Raw genomic sequence first — 16,391 nt, 5'->3', positions numbered from 1 at the left:
TGACGCCCATTAGCGATAGCTCTCCTGAATTCCCTTTACTCTGATTACTCTGACCTGGTGTCTGTCGGCTTCCCAGGTGCTGCTGGACCTCCTGGACGCCCCTGAGACTCTGTGATGGATGCAGAGGTGGTTCTGCAGGAGGAGGACATGGAGGGCTCGTGGACGCTGCTGTCCTGGCTGGCGTCCTTCGTCATGGTGTTCGGCGGAGCCCTGCCCTACGTGCCGCAGTACCAGGAGATCCAGAGAAGCAGCAACACCGAGGGCTTCTCCACCAGAGTGTGCTTCGTGCTGCTCGTAGCCAACATATTACGCATATTCTTCTGGTGAGGATGACTGAGAAAGCAGTCGCTTTGTCTTTTTAACTTCCGTCTGCTTTACGTTCGCTTCTTTTCTCGCTTTGGAAGGAAACAGGCCTTTAGAAGAGTCACTCCTGGTGTCAGAAAGGAGCTGAATAGGAATGAAATCACAGAGTAACTTTCTACTGCACATTTCTTTTACACATGACAAGTCATTGTTGTTAATTGGAGGGACTGGAGTGGTGATTTTTTACATTTTTAATAGAATCTGGCTGGAGCGTTCTATTATTTATAAGGCCTGTCTGTGGCTTATCCTCTGCTTACAGCCACATAGCTGAGCAGAACAGTCCGGTGTGTTAACTGCAGTGTTTACATGCATTTACTTGTTGTTATTATTCAAACGTTTATTGTAAAAGACACGGTAAACATCTGCATTTACAGTTATTTTCAGATCACGGTGTAGATCTGTGTCTCTCTCGTTTTGCTCTCCCAGGATCGGGAAGCAGTTTGAGATGACCCTGCTGCTCCAGAGTGTGGTGATGATCCTCACCATGTTCGCCATGCTCCACCTCTGCTGCACCGTCCAGAACACCAACCGCGTCAGCACCAGGCAGCATCGGCTCTCAGGTAACCGACGTCGCGCCGAGTCCCCTGCGGTCGTAAATAAACGCGCTCTCACAGCTGCCACCGCGACACAATGGGACGGCCGTTAGTTTTACACACTGCAAATCATTTTAGGGCATCGAGTGACAGCATAGCAGCAGTTTAGGCGCCGCATGCTTCAACTCGTGCTTCTTGCCAAAAGAGGGAGCCATTGGAAAAGCTTCCATGACAGAAGTGCTGAGTCCATACACCTGAGCTGTGACGGCCACTTCTTTTCTAATCTTCATTTCCTGTATTTTTCACAGCACAATTGCTTTCAGCTTCTTGTTTCTACACATTAAACCACGTGCTGCTGTGTGCTATTAACAGAGCAGCGTTATGGAAAGAGCAGCATCGCAGGTAGAAGTGTGTAAGAAAGTGCGAAGCGAAGCAGAAGCGTCCTGTGGATAGATTAGCTGCCACACATGAGATTAGTCTATTCTGAGCCTGACTTTGTGTGTGTGTGTGTGTGGTTGTGTTACACATCATGTTGGTGACAAAAACCACATCCCCAGAACATAAATCCTGAGGGTAAATACTCGCTTTAAGGTGAAGGTTAGAGAAGCTGCAGTTTGGGGCAAGTCTCCAGGAAATGAATGAACATCGGCGTAACGTCCTCCAAGGTGATGGATACGTACGTCTTTGAGAGCGTGTGTGAAGAGGAGGTGGAGGCTGCAGGGTGAGAGGGGATGATGGAGCTCAGACTCCAGCATCCGCCGTGCATTGTGTGTGTTTGTGTGCACCTCGTGAACCAAGCAAGGAAACCCATCCAGGATTATGTTCAGGGTCACTCTTTATGGAGTGCTGTCTTTTATGGGTAATTGTATTTTTTACAGATGCTCGAGTTGATTGCTTTTGCAAATGGGCTGACAGAAATTCAATCTAAGTCGAGTTTTTTTTCCGTTGGATGGCAGCCTACGGAGTGAAATTGAATGATGGGATCTTGTAATGCTCTGATCATGTCGAGCACAATACATTATTAAAGACATAACTTATGTTTGATTCTGTGCTGATGGATGTAAAGGAGGGAGGATATGTCTTGGCAGTGCAAACCAGAACGTGTGTCTATTTGTTTTGCTGTCAGCGGCAAATCTTTCTAAATGGGTTCTGATGGAGGAACTGCAGATTGCGTGTATTTGGACACGAGAGTGATGATCGTCTTTATCTGTCTTGTCTCTGCAAAGAGCTGATGTATTACTCATCATCCACTCTCCTTTTCTTATGTTATTACGGCCCACGCTAAACATCTTTTGTGGTGAGTAAAGTAGTTCAGGACGAGTAGTGGCGGTTTGTCTGAGGGTGGATTCTGTGGACGATGAGTCTGCGTGCGAACCGCTCGAGTGTTCGCTTTATGTTAACCAGAGGAGAGAGCTTCGTGCACAAGTTGCTTCTTGATGACGTCGGCCAGCGTGACCGCCCTCCTCACAGCGAGCCCCCCTCTCTGAAGGGCACGCCTGAGGTCCGGTTTCGCCGAAGGGTACGACGACGAGGAGGGGGTTGGCGGGGTCAGGATAAGAATAGATCAGAACAGGCCTTCGTCCCAGCGCTCTGCTCCTCCCTCCATCCCTCCACCGCTAAGCGTTTCCAACAGATCAGGGTCGCGGCTATGTAAAGTAGCCGCTTCGTTGGCACGGTTCCTTCATGTGCAGCTATTTTCATGCGTCTTAAATTTCCTGTCGTTCCTCAGCGACTCCTCTCTGCTCTTTATTTTTCTCTTCTTTCACCTCACTTCTTTTTTTTTTCTTTTCCCACCTTCCTCCACTGTTCTTCAGTCCTCTATCTTCCTTCTGTTGGTCCTTCTGTTACAGTTTCATCTGCTCCCACCTCCTCCACCTCCTCTTCCTCCTCCTCCTCTTCCTTCCCTTAACTTCTGCCCTGACATCTGAGACTGCCAGAGTCCATATTGAGGTCATCTCTGGTCCATTTGCTCCTATGCCAACACCTGTCCTCCACTCGCTAACCTAATTTTCCACATCCTAAAGCGTCACATGAGCAAAGCCGACTAAGGAGGCAGAATGGAGAATGGCCTTTCACTTATCTGTGCGGCTGCTGCTTGCTGCTGATTTGTACCTGTCACATGCTGTTGTTGCTGATGGTGCTGAACCTGGCCGGCCTCCACCTGTTCTGCTTTTCTTTTTGAGCAGGCATCTCTTTCTATGCGCGTTATACGTCTTGGAAATTTTAGCGATATTCCTCTGCAGAGTTCTCCATCGCCTGAAGGTGTTTAATATAATTATGAAGTCTGGCAGGCTGCTTTGATTCATGTGCGCTCCGACCACAGAGCTTTTTCTGCAGAACACAGCCGGCTATGCGTTGTCGCGGTTTCCCCAAATGCACAGACGTTAGCTGAATATGAGAACGATTGTTTGAGTTTAATTGTCCTCTCTCTCTCGCTAACCTGCTGCTCTGTTTTCATGCTTGTTTACTATTGTTTCTGCTCATGCTGCGTAATGCCTCTTTAACCAGGTGTGGGTGTTGCTAGCCATTGTTGCCAGGAAACAATGCTGGCTCTCTTTTTGATGTAACCTGGGAAAGTTGGTGCCACGCCGGCCCGACTGAATCGAGTGCGGTAGTCGAGGAGGTAGACGAGGAGCTCCGGTATTGTGTAGCATCATTGTGTTGGTGTTTTATGCTCATACTTCAGCTCAGCTTTTTGTTTCTCTTGTTTTCTTTACAGTGATAGAATGCCAGTAATCTAACACTGCCACATGCACACAATAAGTCCAGCTGGAGCTCGTCTCAGACCACCTAGAGCGCTTCTGGTCCACACATATTTATGTTAGCACGGTTTTAGCTTTGTTAGATGTGGGCTCAATGTGAAATCACTTTTAAACATGCATACTTTCGATGGTATGATTCCCTCTTTTGTGTCCTTTTTCTAGGACGCTGTTAAACAAACTACCCACAGGACAAGCATTATTTGAACTGAATACATTGAAAATGCAGACTTTTTCTTTGTTTTGTTTTCAAGCTCTGGCTCTTTATTGAGGGTGAAGCTGAAAGCGAATCGGCACAAATAAACCCGGACTGAATGTTTTAGGTCACATCACCTTCTTCAGCGCTGACGGTTCTGGACGAGGTGGACTAAATATATTTTTGTGTGTCTGTGTTTTGGCTCTCCGAAGCTCTGTCTGCAGCCCTAATGCATTGATGATGCAGTAGCATCAGAATGAAAGGTCAGCGAGGTGTTTCTGATCTGCGTCAGCATTGTTGCCGTGCCCATTACAAGGTTCTCCTCACATCATCCCCATTAGAGGTGAAAGTCTGTTAATGTCCATGTAGCTGATGGTCAAAATATGTTCCGCGTTCGTTTAATAGTTAATAAACGCATCAAACATGAGGCGTCGGATCTCTAATTGTACCTTACGGACAATTAACCGCATTAAATTATAAGTTTGGTGGCTTCCAGACATGAAATTGAAGCCTGTGTGCCCCAGCTCAGTCTGTGTGATGATGTATAGCCGGAGCTGACTCAGAGTTATGACTTTGCAGTGACTTCCAGTGACCGCCCCAGGGTACCACATTAACAGTCCTGCCCTCATGATACAGGGACTGGGAGCCCGGTGGGGGGGTGAGGGGAGAGAATACACTGAAAGGCAAATGTGACCTGAGGCTAAGTGTCGGGCTCGGTGCAGCCAAAGTGGGGAGTAACTTTGAACAAATGGGAAAAAAACGAATTCCAGATCTGTGAAAACAAAGTAAAAGCAGCATTTCTATTGGATTAATCGTGAGCAATTAGCAGGATTCAGGTATTTAGTGAATTTGATCAGCCCTGAGTTCATTTAAAGGTGAAGCAACAGCGTCCTCTACTGGTCGATGTGAGTAAAGCACCAGCCGACTCTTCTAACACGTTTGGCTTCAGCTCTAGTGTTGTTTTTTATTTGCAACCTATGCACGAAGTGAATATTCTCTTAATTTTTTTCCGCTCTTTAGCAGCCCACACTCACGCCTACAAGCCCCACTCTGTGAGTCACCTCGAAAAGAGCCTCAATCGCTATTTAACATCCTGTTTGTGGGAGCCGGTGAGAGCTTGCGGACCATAAATAGACGAAGAGATGGGACTGCTGATAGCCGGCGTTGACCCCGTGGTCATCCTTAAAACCGCTGGCACTCAAGCGGCGAGCGCAACTTCAATTTGTTCTCGATAACCTCTTCAAGAGAGGTGAGGCAGAGCAGACGTTGAAAGCGTGATAAGAATTGTTTAAAGACCGTGGGCTCGCTCGGTGGCTAATTCATCAGGTGTAACGTCGCACAGTGAACTTTCGCTCTTCTTTTGTCTTCCCAGGCGACAACAAGTGGGCACATAGCGCTGTTTTCTAGAGACATATGTACAGTTCCTCTAACGCCGAGCTGAAAACTCACTGAGGAGCAACTTATTTGATCTGAAATCTACCTTTAAATGAATCAGCGTCGGATCAATAGACACATAACTGCCGCTGTGGGCTCAAGGACGAGTCGACTGTGAGGGAAAAGCTGAATATTTGACTTCTTTACTTTCCCATCACGTAGGCTGTGCACACATATCAATCTTTAACCGTTTACTCTTAAGGCTGCTTTGTGGGCTAAGTACACACAGAGACGGAAAAAAGAAAAGTTGTGAGCCTGAGTCAGTCTGCTGCCTCTTGGAGGTGAAGATGTCGACATTCCTTTGGTGTATTTGTCGATAAAAATGAATATGTGAGAGGATCTTTGACTTTTGTCTCTAACATGTTGGAATGCTGAGTCTTAAACACTTGAATGTAAAATTCTTTTGGACTTTCAAATGGTGTCACAGATTTGTTGACACATCTGCAAAAGAAAGAAATTCCTAGAAATGTTTGAAAATTGGGCTGCAAGGTGGTTCAGTGGTTAGCATCGTCGCCTCACAGCTAGAAGGTCGCCAGTTCGCGTCCCGGGATCTTTCTGCGTGGAGTCTCCATGTTCTCCCCGTGCAGCGTGGGTTCTCTCCGGGTTCTCCGGCTTCCTCCCACAGTCCAGAAACATGCTGAGGTTAATTGGTGATTGTAAATTGTCCGTAGGTGTGAATGTGAGTGTGCTTGGTTGTCTGTCTCTAAGTGTAGCCCTGTGATAGACTGGTTACCTGTCCAGGTGAACCTGCCTTCATCCTGAGTCAGCTGGGATAAACTCCGCCCCCCATGACCCTGGTGAGGATGGATGGACGGTTCCAAATATTGATTGTTGTCCTTGTTGGATTACTAATAATCACAACTGGTATCTGCCCTAAAGAAACCCATACTGGTCGATCCCTCATGTCCAGAACTTGTGCTGTAACTACAGACTGTACTTACTTTCTTAATTTTCTCAACTGACAAATGAAACCTGGACCGTGGAGGTTCCTGTGTGTTCTGTTCTGTCATTGCTTTGCTCCACTTAAACCTCAGTGGCTTCAGTAGGAACGACATCACACATGATGAGCAGGGCGCGATGGGGAGGACCGGTCTGGAGCCCTGCCCCGATCTACCATCACAGCCTCATCACTGAGCTGTACGCTGTGTGAGGACTCTGCTCCTCAGCCTGAAGCCCTCAAAGAACACAATCATTCACACACACACACACACACACACACACACACACACACAGATGGCAGCGTGCAACCCAAACTTCATTTACATCCCCTACAACGCGCGGAAAGTGTTCTGCTTGCTTTCGACGTGAAGTGTTTTTAATTAAACCCCTGATAACAGCAAAGTTTAATTAGCAAGTCAAATGAAGTCAGGTAGGTGAGAGGTGCTTTATTAGCAGTCGAGCATATTGGATTACTTCTGGAGGATATTTGGGGAGAAAAAAAATGGAAATAAAACGACACGCCTCAGAGGGAGTGTTTGCTGAGATAATTTTTTTTTTTACTTCTGAAGTTTTCACAGAAGAGGAGAGGCAATTTTTCTTAGCGTTTTCCCACCGTAGATAAGTTTTGTAATTAGCTTTTGGATGAGATTAAGCTGTTTCTCTGAGTTTTTGTTGCACCTGCATGTGATAGAATAGTGACGGGAGCGTTGGCTGTTTGGTAGCTTTTAAAACAAGGAGACGCTTTTCCTTTTGTCTGATGGTGAAGGCGACCGAGGGGTGTGTTTGTTGTTCTCATTACTTGTTAGTTGTGCAGCATGTAATACGTCAGTACAGTAAATATAATACAGAAACCTTGAAGGCCTGAGTTGTGTAAATCATAAAGTTAAAGGTAAATGATGGTTTAATTAGTTTCAGGGTCGTGGTATAAAGCACGGTGGATCACTGTCACACTGTCTTGACTAACTGACATTGTTCAGACTAACACCTGCACTCAGCAGGTAAAAGGAAAATGCTTGTTATAAAAAAAAATAAAGCTTGAGGTAAGGCTGGTTTTTTTTGTTTTAACCCTAAACTTGTCATTTTAGCTTTTATATCATACATTAGAGCAGCGGTTCTCAAACTTTTTGAGCCACGACCCCCAAGATAACATAAGTTTGTGTTCGTGACCCCCAGTTTTAATTTTTAATATATCACGAGTAATAACTTTGTTGTTCATGCGTTAAAAATCAACGTGTTAATTCCACAAATTAATCTCTTTACGTTATCACATTAATTTTCTTTTGAATTAATGATTGAAATTAATTTATTTTGAACAAATGAAAGGGAAAAAAAATATAATAACAAAAGAAAAAAATTTTAAACAGAGCATTAAAAAAGGAATAATGTCGCATAATTGAATCATAATATTAACAAGTTCGACAAAGGAGTGGGAAGAAGCGTCCACTTTTAATTTTGACAACCCTAACACACACATTTATTTGAAGCTTTATTTTTATCTTTTTTTACAATGACCTGGCGACCCCCCTGGGTGTCCCGACCCCCAGTTTGAGAACCATTGCATTATAACATAATTATATTACATTACAGCTTTCACTTAAGCACAAGAACACACCTCAAGATGGACTTTTTACCATCATAGTTTTGACAAAGAAAAATAAAAACTATTTCAGCGGTGTCAGCAAATTGATTTTTGCAGCTCTTACACGCCTCCTGTACACTTGCACAGGTACCACAGGTTCCTTGTTAGACCTCATCTCATGCACTGATTGTACGTAACTGGCAGCGTCTTTACTTTGCTCGTAGCTTTGCTCCCCATGATATGATGGGGCGACTTGTGCCCCGGCCACGTTCAGCCTAAGCAGAGATTAAAACGCTTGTGAGCAGAAGTTGAAAAGTAGCTCTGCTGAAAGGTCACCAGTATGAGAAACACCAGGAGGACTTTAAAGAGTTTCATGTATGGGACAGACCTGCGTGGTGTCTTTTGCTCTTCGCTTGAAATTAAATGTAGTAATGCACGATATTCAAAATTCTGGCCGATACCGATATCAAGATTTCTAATATCGCCAATAACCGATATTACTGATATTACCGATGTCGATATTACATTCTTGTTCACATTGAAAAATGAGTTTAAGTAAGCACTGTGAGAATGTTTAAACTATCCAAAAGAATCCCAAATTAGACCACATAGTCTTCTTTATTACAAAAGTAAAACATATTTTGACATATTTAACGTTCAAGTCCATTTAAGGAAAAACATCTGTGAAACAGCAGCGATATCAAATATAGAGACGAAGGCGCTGATGTCAGATAATCATCGGCTAAATTTGATCATCGGACCGATACCGATCTATCAGAAGAAACACTAATATCGGCCGATACCGATGTGGTCGCCGATATATCGTGCATCCCTAATTAAATGGGTGAAATCTAACGTCAAAGCTCGTTCACCAGCCTCCTGATCCGTCAGCTTTAAGCCCAAAACACATCACTGTGAGATTTAATAAAGAAGCGTGAATCCTAATTGACCCACCGGATCCAGAAAAAGGTCACATCAGACAGAACAGAAAGTCGCTCTCGGCTCTCTAATGAAAAATTTTGTTACTGAGCAAATTTTGCCGGTGCCTCTCTGCGGGTCTGGCCCGATACCTCGCGGTTATTTATGGATGTGGGTTAGTGATTCATGAACTTGTCTTTGACCCCGTTGAACCGGTCGTGTCAGTCAGGACAGTGTGTCGCCTCGTTAGATCAGCGAGAGAGAAAAGACCTGACAAACAGACACCATCCATCACCGACCGTCTCCACCGCGTAACCCGACAGGTGTGTGTGTGTGTGTGTAAGACAGGGTGTTGTGTGTACCCATCTGTTATGTCCATAAACTGTGTTTGTGTGTGTGTGTGTGTTGTGTGTTGTGTGAGTCTCGAGGCATGTTGCACATCTGTTTTAGTGTTTCGGTACCAGGTTGTGTGTGCCTGTGTGTGCGTGCGCGTATCAGTTATGTCGATAAAGACCTCCATATCTCAGCCTGACCAGACGCCTGCTGACTGAACATGAAGTCAATATCCTCCGACGGCTCGTCCGCTCGATGAAAGAGCAGCCTCAGCCTTTTCTGCGGCAGAGCTGTCTGTTTAGAACGTCAAAAGTGTCGACGCCACAATAAACACGCCAACAATTCTCCCTGTGAACGTAAATAATTCAGCTGTTGACTTGAAGTGTGGTTACGATGATTAAATCTAAAGAAACCAGAAGCTGCAAGGATTTAATTAAAAAATGAATAAATAAATAAAATCAGCGTTAATTTCTGAAACCAGTAGATATTTGGCATTTCCACTTAATAACTTAAAGTGTATTGATTACCAGAGCTGTCCTGCAAATCGACTAAAGATCTCAGACTGAAGTTCAGAAGAACTGAACCGACCCGTCACATCATCCTCACGATGTTCTGCAGGATGATCAAGATTCAACATGCTACGCTCCTTTTAATAGTTTTTTTTGTTATCAGGGGAAGAAACCACAATTGAGAAGGTGATTGATTGCTGTTTGGGTCGAGTTCGGCTGCTAATGACGGTGTAATTAGCCCGCCGGACGCCGCATGTGATCCCAACAGCGGCTGTAATTTTATACGCAGTGTGAGCTCGCTGGGATGGCACCTTCTGGGGCGATCGAGGAGATTAGTTTCCTGTCCTGCTCTGCCCTCGCTCGGGGTAATAAGAATTTGTGTAAATTTAGTCGTGCGGCTTTAAAACAACCGAACCACTTTCGTATCGCCGCATTAACATCGTCTGACCTGCCTCGTCAGCAGCTTCGTCCTCTTCTGCTTGTCTGATGGCCGTTTTGTTTCTGCTGCGGTGTGGCTGGATGGATTATTAAAACCGCAGACCGAAGTACAAATAAATACAAAAGCACTAAAGTGTGTTGTCCCTGTGGAGGAAGCTCAGCAGTAATTCAGCTGGTTTCCTCGTCAGTATCTGCCTGTTTTCATCATTGCTTTATTATTTTTATTTTCTCATACTTCTGGAAAATTAATTCTGTTTTGATGGTTTTTCCTCCTCCTCCCGTCCCCCTGAGCGTTTGTTAGTTTCACATTTTTCAGCTTTTCTGTTCAAACCACAAAGACAAATGAACACGAAGACATAAATACATTAAATACCTCTCTGCTGATTATGGACACAGTAATTATGTGCTGCAGTGTAAAAGACGAGCAAAACTGTCCAGTGACTCACGCAGTTCTTGGAGGGTTAACACACACCAGTCCTTGACTCCACCGTGTCAAGGAGGCGGCATGAGAAACCCCGATCGCTGTGAGCTTTAAGCTCATTATTTTCTCATCGACTTGAACAGAAATGCATCGACTGTTCCTCCTTCGCTCTCTCAAGGCTTCGCTGCTCAGCGTGTTGTGCTCTGATCAGAGGGAATACGATAGCGTCAAACTTTGAAAACCCTCCGGCTCGCTCATTAACACAAAACTTTTTGTCTAGTATCCTGTCTACAGGGCTGCACAGTGGGTTGGTGGTTAGCACCATCACCTCACAGCTAGAAGGTCGCCGGTTCGCATCCCGGTGAGGACACCCAGGAGGAGTCTCCATGTTCTCCCCGTGCAGCGTGGGTTCTCTCCGGGTTCTCCGGCTTCCCCCCACAGTCCAGAAACATGTTGAGGTTAATTGGTGATTCTAAATTGTCTGTAGGTGTGAATGTGAGTGTGCTTGGTTGTCTGTCTCTAAGTGTAGCCCTGTGATAGACTGGTTACCTGTCCAGGTGAACCTGCCTTCACCCTGAGTCAGATAGACTAGAGATAGACTCCAGCCCCCCGATAGCGGTGTATAGATGATGGATGGATCTACAGACTGCCTGACTTATAGGTAGATCCAGTTAACAACTTGACTGTCATTTCCTGTACTTAGTTCAGTGGATCACTCGCCACTGAAAATATGTGTCCTAAAGCTCATGAGTCACTTACCAGTTGGAGTTACAGCTAAAGTTACAGCTCTGAGAAAGTTTTCCGACTGTAGCTGTACAACAGTTCAGGAGCGATCGGCTTTGTGGAGGAACTTGCAGCTGTGTGTAAAGCAGACGGTGTAGCAGGGAGCCTGCCTTCGTACCGTCCTAATTGGAACGATGATGCTGTGCCCTGGGCGCTCTGCCATCCACGAGACAGCAGACTGGCTCGGGCTCCTTTGACTCGTCCCCATCATGTCACACTGTGCTTCCTGAGAACATCAGTGCCTGCAGGACTGCCCTCAACCCCAAACACACACACCTATATGCTGAGACCACGACAACGCCGGCTACACAGGCTGCAGCATCGCTGAGTCAGACAACCACACGATGCAGATTGCTTTGTTGCTTGTTGACGCCCTGTCTAGTTGGCTTTGGTAGCGTTTTCTCGGCTGGTGCTTCCACTGTTTTGCAGATCAGATAGTTCCCCCGAAGCAGGGCGATCCACAGCAGCTCAGCTAATTACCTGAATAACAGTCGGAGCAAGAAACTGAGATGGCAGCTTTTGTAATACATAATACAGCCCGAGTCGACGCCGCAAAACAAAGTTAGAAGCTGTTGTAAACTCATTATCCCGTCGTTTTTCATTACATGTGGAGGTTGAGCCGGCGTGTTCGGGCTTAACGCGGCAGTTTTATGCTATAAAATTCCATAATGACTAGTGATGCATGATATTAGAATTTCTGGCCGATGCCGATATCAAGATTTCTGATATCGCCGATAACAGATATTACCGATGACAATATTTAACTTCTGTTCACACTGAAAAATGAGCATAAGTAAGCACTGTGAGAATGTAAGAAACTATTCAAAAGAAGCCCAATGAGACCACATAGTCTTCTTTATTACAAAAACAAAACATATTTTAACATATTTAAGTCCAGGACCATTTAAGTAAAAACATCTGTAACATAGCAGCAAATGTAGAGACGAAGGAGCTGATGTTAGACAATCATCGGCTAAATTTGTTATATCCGATATATCGGAAGAAACACTAATATCGGCCGATACTGATGTGGTTGCCAATATGTCGTGCATCCCCAATAATAACCTATTAATATATTGTAATTCAGGGGTTCTGAGAGGAAACCAGACTCCTGTACCCCCTCATTACTAATCTTTAGTAAAGGGTTCAGGTCACACTAGCGAGTCACAGGTCTGGTCAGAGAGAGGACAGTCCTGTTGGCTTTCCTTCAGTCATGTAAAATCATGCAGGAGAAGTTGGTTTTCTTGCCTAACCTCAACTGCAAAGCAACCACACATATCAAGAAAGCAGTTTGAAAAAAGACTCTGACAATAAGCACAACAAAAACGTGCATCTGACGAGCATTTCAGAGAAGGCCAGAACCATCGGCCTCCGGGTCGGCCTGGATGTTCTGAACGAGGTGCTCATCCTCAGTCCTTGGATCTGCTTCAGTAGATGAGGGTTTGGCATGCCACCAGTTTTGAGAACTGGAAAAAAAATCAATATCAGTTTAAGTGCATGCCCTGGAATATTTTCGCTGCCGTCAGACAGGAAACGTTCCCGTTAATGTTATTGCTGCCTCTTAAAGCCACCAGACTCCTTTTGTCTCGCACAGTGGGGGAGTTGTCGCCCGTTAGTTTGTCCCGTTGTGTGACTTTAGTGTTTAAAGGCTTTGTTTGGATCTGGGGTAAAAAAATATTGTGATCACAGCACACACTTAAACTGATATTGAGTTTTGTACCTGCTGGTGTTTTCATGTTGGAAACGAAGTCGATAACGGTTTGCAGGCCGTGCTGTCGTTTTGTTTTATGCTCTATAATCAGGTACTTTCACATGATTGATTATCTGAAGATTTTTTTTAAAGTTGGAAATAGATAACATTGTTTTCCTTTACTTACCTTCACGTGTCCCGCTGCAATAAAAGCTGTAACACCGAGCCTCAGCTTCCTCCGTCGCCAACCGTTTATCCGTCCTCTCCATCCTCCCTTCGTCTGTTTGACATTTTTAAACTTAATTTATTTGCTCGCACAGCTCCTTCTCAATTTAATAGCCCCGTTCCCTCCCCTCTACCCCCCATACGTCTTTCTTTATTTCTCTCCTCTCTAAACTGTTGAAGCAAGCAAGTGGACACTGATGCAACTCACAGTAACAGCTCTGCTGCTCACACTGTACATCAGGCTGCAGCAACAAGCCCTCCGATTCTGAAGCAGCTTTTAGGGGTTTTCTGGATGCGTCGAGTCGTGCCTGTTGTTTAGGTCTGTTAGGGACTTTGTGCAGCATCATTCAAAGGCTGATCCTGTTCAGTCCTTTCTGTAATATATATATATTTTTTGGTGGAAAGTTGTAATGCTTTGATAGTCAAGTCATGCCCAGAATGCATTAAAAACTGCTGCATTATCTGAGATCACAAGACTTCTGGAGGTGGTTCCATTATTAGAAGCAGAAATGTAGACTACTGTTGAGAATGTACCTCATAATAAACCCAGCAGCTAATTAGCATATTGCTTTGGCAGCACACATTCGCGTCTCTCCGTATCTGTTCTCCCGTCTAAGGATGCTAAAAACAATGCTCACTGACACGAGAAGAAGCTGGTTGTACCTTATCATCACTCTGATTGACTGCTGCATGCTTCAGAGTGTTTAGATGCTTCAAATTCTGCTGTTTTTACCGTTTACTTATTTTTTGCTTATTCAGTGCCACAGACAGTTTTCCACAGACCGCAGTCCTAGCGAGATAGAAAGCCAGAGGTATAAACACTCTGGTTAAATTGCGTGTTTGGACAATAAAGGAATGTAGCCGATCGTGTGGTGAGGAAGGTCAGCGGACGCTCTGTCTAAATAATGACTTTTAATGAGTTGCTGCTATGCTAATTACTGTGGATGGGGTGATGTGGTAATTGCACCCTGAGGAGGATGAAGAAGTGTTTGTGGTTGTGTACAGTCCATGTGTGTGTGGTTGTGTGTGTGTGAGTCTGCCACAGTGGATCCAGATGTCCCGTGTGTCTTCCACAAATACTTTCATTTATCTGAGTCTCATTCACCAGTTTCAGTCATTACAGCAGATCCTCAGATGTTTTAATGCATTGCTCAAGCAGAAAATGAAGCTGTCGTGACGTGAAGTCGGCGGCGGCCGCGTGCAACGTACATCAGATTGGTAATTTTGTGCAGTTTCTTAAAATTGCTTTTCTTTTAGCGTTGATGGATGACAGAAGACCACACTGTCAGCTGGGTTCTGGGTATTTCCTGACATCTCCGAATGTGCAGGGAGAAAAACAGATGAGATGAGATAACCCTGTATTGATTCCACAGCGGGTACGTTTGCAGCGTTAAGGGATAAAGTGTGTAAAACATCGGGAACGTCAGTTAAAAAATAAACCAAATAGAGGCTACACAAGTAGTGTTTTAGATATTGTACAGATTCCTCTAAACATGAGTAGAAAAACACTGCTAGGGTACAGGTCCTTCCATGACTAGGAAATACTGATGTTTAAAATGCTGATATTGCACATGTTCTATTGATATTCTTCTGTGAGTACGACATACTGATATTGCACGTGTTTTATTGATGTCAGAATCATCTTTATTGGCCAAATTAGCTCTCTGTGTGCAGTAATCAGGAAAAAAAAAATGACAACTCAGTACTTAAAATAAGGTGAAACGTGAGGAATAAAGAAATAAACCATCCATCCATCATCTCTACACCTTAATCCTCACTAGGGTCATGGGGGGATGGACAATTTAGAATCACTAACATGTTTGTGGACTGTGGGAGGAAGCTGGAGAACCCGGAGAGAACCCACGCTGCACAGGGAGAACATGGAGACTCTGGATGTCCTCACCAGGACGCGAGCCGGCGACCTTCTAGCTGCGAGGCGCCAGTGCTAACCACCGAGCCACCTTGCAGCCAAGAAATAAACTAGGACAATAAAAATGAAAGCAATATAAACACCCATAAGGTAAGTTAGGTACATTTAACATCGTGCAGATATGCACAGGTGTGGACTGTTGCTCAGCTGTTCCTGAGTCTTGTAGGAGTTCATCATGTTGCACAGATTCTGCAGTAAGTAGAACAAACGGATACTATAGAGTCTTTAAAATGTCCACAGTCTGCATAATGCACAGGTTTTAGTGCATTGTTGCTGCACCAGGGTGCAATGTGACGGTTTTCCTCCGTGTGGTCTGCTGGGAGCTGTGCTGGTTCACACACTGTGGGTTCAGCAGCTTGTTACTGAAGGAGCTGCTGACACAGTGTCCTACATGGTGGGGACGTGTTCTCCAGCAGGGATGAGAGCTCAGCCGTCATCCTCCCGTCTCCCACCTCCTCTACTCGCTTTGTTTGTTAACTAGCGGTTTTAAATAAAGTTTTTAGTCAGCGGTAAATGCTCAACTCATTGTACGCACGGCTTAAGTCGTCCTTCTCACGTGAGTGTGCCAGAACAGATCCAGCGCTACACACAGCTGTCCACACACTCACACTGTCCTCCCATAGATGTGACCCACTAAGTATTTTTATGCTCTAAGCTCGTTTTCCTGTTTAACACACAGAACCACAGCGCGTTGGGCTTTAATGTACGGAGCTGCTGCTCTTCTGCTAACGCGCTGCTCACGCCACGTCTTCATACTCGACCTCGTTCGTAGCGCCGTGACTGAGCAGGAAATGTAGGACATCAGCCACACTGCAGCACCTTTCTAAGTTTGCAAACATGCGAGCCGCCGCATGCTTGTTCCATGTTTATTTGTGGACGTTCTTACATAATGTTGTGATGTTGTGTTGACATTATTACATTATGTAATGATGTTATTGCATAATGGTATTTGTACGAGCTCTGGGAAGTCTTATAGTGCTACCAGTAAACTACATTAAAGCTATCGGACATCCATCGCAGGCTCTACTCAGTTCATAATGTTAATGTACATATTTACACCAGAACTGGACGCATCAGCTCCTCTATGAAGGTTGTGTTGCTCAATCGGAGGAGCTTCTGACGTACACAGTGTCATCGTGCAGCTCTTCATCCTCCCGCTGCTCTCCTCGACTTTGTTTCCTGGTCACAGTATCTTTGATTTACACCTGCTTATCTCTAGAGGACGAAATCCTCCCATTGATGATGCGTCTGCCCCGGTAAGCCCTAATGAGCAGTCTGGGCCACTACGGTGCTGCTGTGTCCTTATCGGGACCTCCCGCCCCTTCCATGTGGTCAACAGCT

General features: G+C 45.0%; 1 protein-coding gene across 2 annotated transcripts in view; it reads left to right on the top strand.

Annotated features, from left to right (window-relative positions):
• LOC103353460 (PQ-loop repeat-containing protein 1) overlaps window positions 1-16,391 on the top strand; it is a 56,092-nt gene that overhangs the window by 3,020 nt on the left and 36,681 nt on the right. For both annotated transcript variants that reach the window (XM_008276451.1, XM_008276452.1), the window contains exons 2-3: window positions 77-323; window positions 790-923. In XM_008276451.1, the coding sequence (XP_008274673.1) occupies window positions 115-323; window positions 790-923 (343 nt within the window). In that variant the 5' untranslated portion in view covers window positions 77-114. The remainder of the gene's footprint in view (window positions 1-76; window positions 324-789; window positions 924-16,391) is intronic.

The sequence above is a fragment of the Stegastes partitus genome, unplaced genomic scaffold, assembly GCF_000690725.1.
Source record: "Stegastes partitus isolate 25-593 unplaced genomic scaffold, Stegastes_partitus-1.0.2 Scaffold72, whole genome shotgun sequence".
Classification (NCBI taxonomy): Eukaryota; Metazoa; Chordata; class Actinopteri; family Pomacentridae; genus Stegastes; species Stegastes partitus.
The sequence above is the reverse complement of the archived record's forward strand: the minus strand, read 5'-3'. Positions and strand labels throughout refer to the sequence as shown.